Source organism: Notamacropus eugenii, chromosome 2 (genome assembly GCF_028372415.1).
Source record: "Notamacropus eugenii isolate mMacEug1 chromosome 2, mMacEug1.pri_v2, whole genome shotgun sequence".
Classification (NCBI taxonomy): domain Eukaryota; kingdom Metazoa; phylum Chordata; class Mammalia; order Diprotodontia; family Macropodidae; genus Notamacropus; species Notamacropus eugenii.
This window is the reverse complement of record NC_092873.1, coordinates 93,996,101-94,007,136: the sequence shown is the minus strand read 5'-3', so window position 1 is coordinate 94,007,136 and position 11,036 is coordinate 93,996,101. Positions and strand designations below refer to the sequence as shown.

At 43.3% G+C, this 11,036-nt stretch overlaps 1 protein-coding gene across 2 annotated transcripts; it reads right to left on the bottom strand.

Moving 5' to 3' along the window:
* Positions 1 to 390: 390 nt before the first annotated feature.
* SRSF3 (serine and arginine rich splicing factor 3) lies at positions 391 to 8,257 on the bottom strand. Of its 2 annotated transcripts, XR_011974207.1 has the most exons (7): positions 8,121 to 8,241; positions 6,240 to 6,447; positions 4,569 to 4,703; positions 3,198 to 3,654; positions 2,306 to 2,344; positions 1,524 to 1,610; positions 391 to 1,400 (listed from the first exon to the last, which is right to left on the bottom strand). XR_011974207.1 is itself a non-coding variant. In XM_072641936.1 (6 exons), the coding sequence occupies exons 2-6, from the start codon at positions 6,443 to 6,445 to the stop codon at positions 1,373 to 1,375; spliced, it is 495 nt and encodes a 164-aa protein (XP_072498037.1). In that variant the 5' UTR covers positions 6,446 to 6,447; positions 8,121 to 8,257; the 3' UTR covers positions 391 to 1,372. The 2 variants fall into 2 exon arrangements, 1 of the variants encoding a protein (XP_072498037.1); XM_072641936.1 differs by lacking the exon at positions 3,198 to 3,654 and having other exon boundaries at positions 8,121 to 8,257.
* Positions 8,258 to 11,036: the final 2,779 nt, after the last annotated feature.

The following is an 11,036-nucleotide window of genomic DNA, read 5'->3' as shown; positions in this document are numbered from 1 at the left end:
CTCCATATTTTCAGTTCTGCACTGTTACATTTGAGCATGTGAATTCTACACATGATGGTTAGGTTGGTTCCCATGCAAGACCTCAACTTATAGAATGAAAGCAAATCTAAATTTAAGTGAGAATTGTTTTCATGCTGAAAGCCTCTAAGGCCATTTCAATTTGGTTTATACAATGAAGTATATCCTGGAATTGTTCATCTGAGCACGTTGCAGTATCATGGACCCTGAACTGGCTTCTTTTTTTAAGGAGTGGGCAACTATCATTCCTAGCAGAACCACCCCACCAAGAAACCACTCTCAAAATAATCAAGTCCAACTCATAAAATAGCAGCTTTGTGCAATTAACTGCTTTTATACAAGAACTTTGATGAACAGTGGTTATCACACAAATAGGCTAAGCTAGTATTTTATTACTCCAAAAGCACTTTAACAAGAAAAATATAAGTATGGCTTCTGATAGGAATGTTTAAACCTGGACTGCATGTACCAAGCTCATAGGCTGAATTAGGTTCTACAAGGAAAACTTTTAAGTATTCAAGTTAAGCAACAATTTGTAACCAAAACTTTAATCCTGAAGGTCTCACAAAACATGTTACAAATGACATCATGAAAAAATCTTGCACAGTAACTCAAAAAGTTTAATCTCTACAATGTACCCTTAAAATCAAAAGTTTGGGTGAATGGTTAATTTTGAGTTATCACCAGTTATTCACAGTGTATCAACTACAAAAAAGAATCCATGACCTAAAGTGGAAAAACTATAACTTCCCTGAAACCGAAGTTTTTTCATATGTGTGCCCATTTAGAAAGAAAAGTTTATTTTTCTTTTTAAAAACTGCCATCACACCTTTTGACTAAATGTCTTATTTTGTTATGCTTTTTACTTCCCAAATTACCTGCTGGCCTGTTCCAAGAGCTTGGAAACACTGCATTATGTTTAACCACAGCTGTACATGTAATTCTGCGGTGGACAACAATCAAGGTTCTCTCAATATTTCTCTTATCTCCCCCTCCCCACCCAGAAGTCACAGTCAAGATGTCATTTTTGGCCACTGCAGGTTTTACAGATTTGCAAATTGATGCAAAATGAACTGAATAGTAATCAAAAGAAATTAAAATTTTGTTTAAGGGAACATTGTAAAGTAACAAATTCTTGGTATTACATGCCTTATATGATCTGTTTCAAACCAGAGAGATACACATCTTTACATGTGTCACCGTTACAAGACAATAAACAAATTTTAACAGCTAAAACATTTTAAAAATGCACTGAGCTTATGAAGGCTCAAACAAAACTTGTAATGTTCTGTACATGCTCCTGTCAAATGAAGGGCTACTTCCTGTACACCACTCCTCTTGAAGGCCGGATGTTCTATTTCCTTTCATTTGACCTAGAGCGACTGAACAAGGGGAAAAAAATTATTATCTTAATACCTATGACTTGAATCTGATAAAAAAATCTATTTTGCATATGCAAGAGATAGCTTTTTCTGTAGTTTGCTCAAATTATTTAAGTAACCTACCTACGAGACCTGGAAAAGGAACGAGAAGGCTTATGATTTCTCTCCCGTGACAAGGATCTCTCTCTTCTTCTATCTCTTGAAAGGGACCTAAAGCAATAAAAGAAAGAAAAGATCAGCATGACTCCTCAAATTAAAGTGACAATTTACTTCAAAGAACTAGTAGGATTAGATTTAAAGGTGACCCATCTAACTTATACAACAAAAAGCTTAATTCAACAAACACTATTCATTATGCACCTACTATGAGCAAAGTACCATGACAAGCACTGGGCCTCTGAGGACAAAAGTCTGCTCTTAAGACTATAGAATTCTTCTGTATACATACAGATAAAGGTAGAGGGGAGTGGGGAAAAAAAAATCAAGGAAGATTGCCCAGATGGGAGTCAGCACCTGAGTTATGCCTAGAAGGAATTCATATATCCTGAAAGGAAGAGAAAAGGAGGGCATTCCAAGCAAGGGAATCAGTTTGTGTAAATGGAAGGTTACAGATATAAAATGTTGAACTCAGGGAAAAGCAAATAGCCCACTTTGGCTGAAACAAAATACAGAAAAAAGGGCAAAGACTGGAAAAATAGGTAGAATTAACACTGGAAAGCCTCGAGAACTCCAGGTTGAAGATGCCCTGTCTCCTCCCCCAAGTAATCAGTAACTTGTAGGAAAAGACCCACAAATGATCTGTGCATCATTTGAAAATTCCTTATACATTTCAACTGACAAATATATATATACACAATAAAGAATTACTAACAAGACCCCTGGTCGAAAATATACAATTGCTTTACCTGCTCCGGCTACGAGAAAAGCTTCTTCTTCGTGGTGATCTACAATCAGAAAATAGGACAAATTAGGCTCACTATCGATTTTAGTATTTATGGCGTGAGGCATTTCCCAACTTTTCAATCTCACTGTTGGGCCCAGTGATCGTGCCGAAGAACTGGCACCCATCGTCCAAAACAAAAAAGCACAGAAGGATTAAGGAACAAAAAGCTCAAGTGAAAAGCAGGTATTCCAACCATGAATTCACTTTAACAAGAATGCTTCACAGCAGATCTGTCCAATGCAAAACTTCCACGTCAACTAACTTCACTACCCAAACACCACGCCAAAATGTAGTCCCACAAGTAGTTCCAAAAACAGTGCCATAGACCAGTATTTGGAACCCATGCAAACCTAGAAGTCCATGACAAGACTTAAGGTACCAAGTGGATAAAGTGAAAAACTGTGAAAACGCGCTCAGTGTAAATATTGATGCCATTAAGTGATACATTAGAACTGCATATTTGTGATTGTCACATTTTAAGAGTGTGTTTAGGCTTACAAAAAAATTACCTTAGCTTGGCCCACTTCACCCCAAAAATTGTTTTAAATTTTGAAAACTGTTAGTAAAACCATTTAAAGGTGATAGGATTCAACAAAATTTTGCTAGAAAGGAAAGCTAAAATTTGTTAGAGATATTAAATTTTTAGTTTGGCATCTCACACATGCAAATGAGTTTTGCTTGAGGTTCTAGTTACATTAAAAATTCCCTATCACCCTTAAAAGTTTTATTCAAGCAATATCTGTACGTTACCATTCAATTATGCACAGCCAGCCTTTGATCGAGAAAAGTAATTACTTAAGCCGCTTACTCCTTATTTTAACCAGCAGTAAACTGTATAAGCAGGAAAAACTTACTAGTTTTGGGTTTCAACAAGCTAGAAATGGTGAGGTGAGGCTGCCGGACTGACGGCCAGGAAGAATTTGCTGAAAAGGTTTTGCCAGATGTTGCGTTGTATTTAGTTGGTTGGCGAAGGGGGTGTTGTGGATTTTTCCTGCTTTTTTGTTAGCCGAAGGCTGCTGCTGTAGTTGTTGTGAAGACATTTGGTAAATAAACAGCTGAGCTGATTGGCCAGGAATGTGTGGGCGGTCGAGGTGGCTGCTGCCGATTTGGTTAAGGTTGGAGAGAAGGCTGAGAGAAAACAGCATGCTCGGGAACCAAAGGGCGGTGCAACCTGACGACTGGCCATGCCTGGGTCATGTGAAACGACACCAGCCAAGCTGAATGGGGCGCGCTGGTCACATGACGCTGAAAGGGCTAGTTGACTGGCTAATGCAGACTCAGAGGGTGGTGAGAAGAGACATGATGGTGACTCTGTAACGGGGTTCATTTTTATTAATAGATGGACCAAAAAGCACAAAAAAAAAATGAAAAAAAAAAACAAGCCATCAGTACAACCATCTATTAGCTAACATATAATCTTATTACGATGGGCAACAAGTGTGGGGTGATTTTTTTTGGCCTTTTGTTTTGTTTTATTTTTAAAATAACAGAAGGGGCAGCTTCAAACTCCCATCTCCTATGAAGGACTTCACTCACCTTTAACAGGTAAAATAAATTCAGTCCTGTAGAAATCATGTTGGAGATTTGAGGAGATGCAGATAGCCTCCAGGCAACAATGCCTGGGTCCAAGAATGATGCGCCATTTTTAATTACCAAAAAAAAACATTTCAGATTTGGGTTTGAAAAACTTAAGATGACTGGAATTACATCCTGTTTAGCCCCCTTTATTAGTGACCTATGTTTAAACTAGTTTTTAAGATTAATTTCTACTTCATCAGTTGTAACATTCTTAATATTACAATTGTGCAAATAAAGTAGAAAGAAACATTTGCGTGGAAAGCTAAACTGTTGTATGTCAAGCCTGTCATTATTGAGTCAAGGAATGGGAAATGGCCTAAATTGAAGTAAAAGGGAAGACTGGAAAAAGATGTGACTAGAAGATGAACTAAAATAACTTGAAGAAGATAGATCCAGGACTGAAGTTACTGACTATCAACTTGAACAGTGACCTAAAGACCAAAGCCAACATTCAGCATCAACTTACATAAAACTCCCCACTATCGCCCCAGCAAGGCTGTTTAAAAAAAACAAAAAACAAAAAACAACACCTCAGAAATCTCAGCAATAGATGTTACCCATCAACATGCTTTAGGGAAACACCTGTTCCTATATTGCTCTATGGTTTAACACCAAGGGCTCTAAACACATTCTTTGATTCTAAGTACCTGCGTCGGGGTGGAGGGCTTCTTCTCCGATAATCATCCCTTGGGCGACGACCCCAAGAAGGTGGTGGACCACGATTACGACTTCTTTTCTCACCATTCGACAGTTCCACCCTTACTCGGCAGCCGCAAAGTGTTCTTTAAAGAAAAATGCACGTATATATTACTAAAAAAAATTCTTAAAAAACATACACAGAAGCAACAACATTTTAGACACTGATTCATGTAAAACATGCTTTTCTAATTTTGCTACCTAGATTCGGAGTCAGAAATGATATTTAGTCCAACTTGTTCATTTTACAATTGAGGAACTGAGGCCCAGAGAGGTTGTGATGAGTGTGCTCTTCAAATCCAGCACTTTCTGCTGTAAGTCCTTCCAATAGTGACATAACTGTTTGATGTTCTCTATTCCCTTCCCCCATTAACCTGATTTTATGCAAAATGTCTATAAGCATTTGCAATAAATAAACATACTTATTCAACATGTAAGCAGCTATACATTGGGAGGAATAGCAAATTACCAAGACAGAGCCTCCCTCAAGATGATTATACTCCTAAATGACATAGCTGCCACTTAGACAAAACAACTTTCAAGTAAAATGCTAAGTGTAAAGAATAGGTCCAAGATGCTGAGAAACTTGGAGGGAAATCTACAAGATAAATCTTTTTAACAGGTCAAAGACCATGTCTCAACTTTGTATTCCAATGCAGCAGACAATATTTGTGTTAAGAATTCTTCTCTAAGCACTTGGGATCTCTAACACTGACCTTGGTTTACCCTATTTCATTTCAAAATTGTATTTTTAATTTTTAGTATTTTAAAATTGACACCCTTAAAAGCACTTTATATGAGCTCACATGATCTCTATTCTACCACACAACTTTATACCCTGATTATCTGGTTGCCTTCTGTTTTACAGTACAGTTTACAAGTATATATTAATGTGCCATTATTGAAGCTCATTGATTAATAATCTCCTGACCTAGGCAGAAGCAATAAGATGGTAACACAAATGAGTGGGTTAGCATATATGTGTTTTAGGGCCCCAAAATAGGAACATCTGAACACTAGATGGCATAAGACAGATAAATTAAGCATAAAAAACACTAACCAATTTTAGCTTGATTCATTTTCTGCAGTGGTTTTTGTGATACCAAAGCACAATTCTGACAGCAACAAGGGAACTAGGTGGCCATCAACTCTAACCTCATCCTAGTATTCATTTTTAGAAGTAGCTCAATAATCACTCTTAAAAAAAAAAAAAAATTAAGTCACCAAGAAAGGAGTGAAACCCCTTGAGTAAAAACAGTCTATGTAGCTGCCTAACAAAAATGCTAACTTTATTGTGGATTATGAAGTTTGCACTAAATCTGGTAACTCATTTATTCTGCTCACTGATATGGTAGTGATCTAGTTGTACAATTTCACTGGTTATCATAAAAGTCTCCCAAGTGATACTAATTATGTGATGGCAGGCAAATTAGCTATACTCTATCTGCCTTAGTTTTCAATACTGTAAAACGAAGTCACTCCTTTAAAATGCTGTCTATGTAATTGTGCTATAGTTTTATGATATACAATTCATTGTAATTTCCTCTAGTGAATTCAATGTGTAAACGCATAATTTGTATATTAAGGAGAAGTAACTACAGAGATGTTACATAGGGCATTACCTTCCATCTAGTTCTCTAACAGCATCAGCTGCATCTCTGGGATCTTCAAATTCAACGAAAGCAAAGCCGGGAGGATTTCTTGCAACCCACACACTTCGGAGTGGTCCATAATATCCAAAAGCTCGCTCCAATTCAGTCTTGTTGCCATTGTTACCAAGGTTACCTACATAAACCTTACAATCCAGTGGACAAGAGTCACGATGCATCTCTGTAACGAGACAATAGCAAAAAACGTTTAGTATTTGCAAAACTTTAATAAAATTCTTAATCAACATGACTTAAGATGCTAACTTAAGATAATTATAACTAAGCGCACTCCTTTAGAATATCAAAGACAAGGAAAGTCCAATGAAATCTAATTTAAGTCTGTTAACTACTCACCAACCCACCTCCCTCTGAGAAACTATCTTGTTTTTCCGTAGCAGCATAAATGGGGAAAAGAGCTCCAGAAGCAAAGTCTTTGGCAAAAGGCCAGTGTCATTTCATTCCAACATCCCCACCCATAAGCCGGTCCTTGAAAACCATAACTTTGTGATCATTAGCATAATCAAAACCAAAGACTCATTTACTCATTTAATAATTCTTTTGTAAATATGTTTTCTGAAAGAAGACTTTCCGTTTTATGCTAGGGTCCTCTTTCAGAGATCCTCTCCAAATTATCCTGTATGTCTTGTTTCTACCGTTCTTTGCCTGCGGTCTCTCCCATTTCATTTAAGAGCGAGGGGCCCCAGACCAGGAATTATTTTTCTTTACAATTCCAACCGTAAATACTGCCGTGTATATTAAATGTTTAAAGGCTGTTGATTTAATTTGTAAATCAACTATCGCAGATCATCCTTCAAAATTGCCAATGGATGCCGATTTGAATACTCTTCCTAGGGGGTCGCTACTGCTTTGTGTATCCTTGGCGAGGAGGTGCATGGAGCCAAAGGAAGATAAGTAACCAACAACCCTACGTAACAAAGTCAAGTATGCCGCATTCTTGGTTGGCCCGCTCACCCCAACATCAACCCAACTTTTAACTTCGTTGGACACAGATAGGAAGATCCGAACCCCAAGGCCGCAGACTTCAAGACGGGGCTCCCAACTGCACCCCCTAACGCCAGTCCGAACCCATGCTCGCTGTAAAGCACGCCACACCCAACCTACGGATTTTTCAGGACGCAAGTCAGAACAGGCTGCTAGGAATGCGGGGAGGGAAACTCCACCGGGCCGGAACCTCGCACAAGTCTCAAACAAAACAAAACAAAAAAGGAGGTCCCAGGCCTGTACCGGGGCCGCATCGCGCGGGACCCACGGGCCGCCTGCGGTCCCGCCACGCGCGCGGGAGGCCCCCAAGGGCCCACACGTAATTGGGAGCCGCCGGGGGAGGCGGCGGCCCCCTCCCTCCCTCCCTAGCTCCCAGCAGGCCGAGCGTCCTCCGCGGCCCCCGCACTCGGGAGGACCGAGGCCCTCCATCCACACGCACCCCCGCCCGCAGAAACGCGGGAAGGAAGCTCGGCTCCGCGGAGGCCAAGCCCACGGCAACCACCGAGGATCAATTTGCCGTGAGGCGAGAAGAGGCGCCATGAGCCGGGAGGCCGCGCCCGGGCGGCCTCGGTTCCTCTTCCGGATGCATCGTCCTCCCCACCCCCACTCCCCGGCCATCCCCTCGCCTCAGCCCGCGGGGCTTCCCCTCCCAGCGCTCCCCGGGTGCCCAGCCCCTGGTCGGGGATTCGGAGGTCCCTCCCCGCACTACCAATGGCGGCTCGACCGCCAGCCGCCGAACGTCACAAAATGGCGGCGGCGCCTCTTTGTCTGTGCTCGGCCCCGCTCGGGCCTCACGACTACGACGGCGACGAAAAAGAACCCAATCGCCCGCTCCGCTGCCCGTTTCCTTACCGGGTGCTGTGGCTTAACAGGCGGGGATCCGACTCCCACCGCTCGACTGGGTTTTTCCCGCTCCTCCCGGCTCCGTCCCCGCGCAGCTGTGGCGCTACTCCCCCGACGTCCACAAAATGGCGGAACGCAACCTTCGCCTCCCGACTTATATGCGGCCGCCCCAGGCCACGTGACAGAGGGCTCTGGCCAATCAGAGGACGAGGAACGCGATGACCGACATCTCGGAAGGGCCCGCCCTTCGTCTCAAGTTGTGAACCTCGGCTCGGACAGCGGTTGGTTGCCGGGAGCAGGCCTGAGGCTGGACGCTGCGCCCGTCCCGCCAAGCAAGGCCCGCTTCCCAGCAGCCGAGCGTGCGCGCACTGCGCGCGTTGTGTCGGCTGTCGGTCGGCCCCCTCCCCCATCCCGCTGGGCCTCCTTATCGTTTATCGGCCCGGTGCCGTGTGCCGGTGTATAAAAAATAATGGAAACCCGTCCCCAGAGCACGGTGCAAAATGGCGCAGACTTGTGTAACGTCCGTGTGCCGGAGGTTCTCGGCGCGCTTCTACCCTCCCGCGGGCGCTTAGACTGAAGCGGGAGGCCCCAAGGCCTTCCGTCAGCCTTTAGGAGGCGCGTCCGAAGCGCCGAGCGCCGGGAATCCTGAGAGAGGACGCCGAGCGGTAGAAAAAGCAGGCCCTGCCCTCCGGGGGCGCGTGCGCACGGGGAGAGACAAGACGCGAGCAGCGTGGTACCCCCAACACTTAACGTGTTTGTATGTAGTGTCTATATGCTAATTATAGTTGTATCGTCGCTGCCTTAGTGTTTACATATCGCGTGTTCCTCCTTGCGTTTGGATCCAAATCTGCCCTCCGAGGAACGACGTGACGTCACTGGATGACGTCACTGGAGGACGTGGCTTTGTTTTGAGTGAGGTCACCAGCCTGACTTCTCCCACATGCACATGTGTAAACACATGCAGTATGTGTGTGCGTGCCAACAAGCACATGTGTGTACATGTAATGCATGTGATCGCACCTGCCACATACAGAGACGTGTATGTTTACATACAGTAATGTGTGTGTATAGGTGCACACCTATCGTTCATGTATATGAATATGTGGATGTGGAATGTGGAGGTACCCCTGAGATTAATGTGTCTTTTCTATGAGTTCCCTTCCCAGGCACATGCCCTGGGAACACAATAATCCTGTTTGCTGCTCGGAGTCAGTCTTGCTTACTACCCCCAGACCTTTGCTGGTGTTCACCTGGTTGACCTTGCTGAGCTGAGCCCCACCCAACTGGCCTAAACCAGTCTTGCTGTCATCTGTTCCTGCAAAACTTCCTGCTTCTATGTCCACTTATTCTGGGAAAGATTGTCCATCCTTTTCCCAGCCCTTCCCCTGAACCTCCCCTATATGGTTTTCTCCTGGGCTGTGGGCTCCTTTGTCTGATTTTCTTCCTAATAAAACTTCTACTTTCAATCCAGCTTGGACTACTCTATATTTTGAGGGCTGGGCTTCACCTGATTGACATTTCTGGGGCATAGAAAACAGACATATTAATCTCAGGGACTCTTCTACAGTATGCATGCATGCATGTATGTATGTATTCTCATCTGTGCCTCCAAGAAGCTATAGCATGTGAATGGGCCATACCTCAGTAAAACCGTCTCTGCAGATAGGCTAAATCGGGTTGTGGGTAATTGACAGGCTGAAAACCCATTGATGAGTTAGGAGACTATCTATTCCAAGGATGTGAAGACTTCCCCCAGCCGAATGGGCAGGTGATAACAATTTGTTCCAAGAGCCATGAAGGGGGCTGACGCAGGTGCTGTGGAGTGCTTAGAACTTGGTTAGACATTGAAGATGCCAAGATCATCCAATGCATCCCAGGTCATCTCCAGTTGTCCTGACTTTTGCCCTGACACTGGGCTTTGATGATTCTGGAAAAGAGAACGAGGCTGATGACTCTGCCTCACTTAAATCTAATTCATAAGGAAGTCAAGATATCATCCTGTGGTATCATTGGTCCTCTTTGAAAATGAAGGACAAATAGCGACAACAATAGGATAAATAAGGGGTAATCTCAGAGGGAAGGCACTAAGCTTACAGAAGCCTAGGAAAGGCTTCATGAAGAAGATAGGTCTTCAGCTGGGGCCTACAAAAAGCCAGAGAAGTCAGGAGATGGTGATGAGAAGGAAGGCCCTCCAAGCATGAAGGACAGCCAGTGAAAAAGCTCAGTGGAGAGGGAGCTAGCTTGTCACGTTCAAGAAACAGCAAGAAAACCAGTGTCCCTTGATCACAGAGTCCATGATAGTGAGCAAGGTATAAAAATCTTGGAAAGATATGCTGACACTCTGAAGAATGGAGAGGTCATGAAGGCCTTCATATGACGAAAAAGGATTTTAGTTTCGATAGTGGAGATGATAGGGAGCCACTGGAGTTTATGGAACAGAGGGACAATATGGTTAGATGTACACTTTAGGAAGCTCAATTTGATACCTTAGTAGAGGATAGATAGGAGTGGGGGGAGGCATGAGGTAGGGAAACCCAACAGCAGGCTAATTGGCATATAGTCTCATGCAGGGATGGGGAATCTGCAACCTCAAGGTCATATGTGACTCTCTGTGTCCTCAAGTGCAGCCCTTTAATTGACTCCAAACTGAATCCAAACCCCTTAATAAAAGGATTTGTTCTGTAAAACTTGAACTCAGTTGAAAGGCCACACCTGAGGATCAAGAAGGCCACACGTGGCCTTGAGGCTGCAGGTTCCCCACCTGTGGTCTAGGGCAATAGTCTAGGCAGGAGTCTAGGATAAGTGTCTGCACAAGAGTGGTAGCAGTGTCAGAAGAAGGAAGGGGACATATTTGAGAAATGTTATGAAAGTAGAAACAATACAGCTTGACAACTGATTGGATATAGGGAGTGACAGAGAAATTGA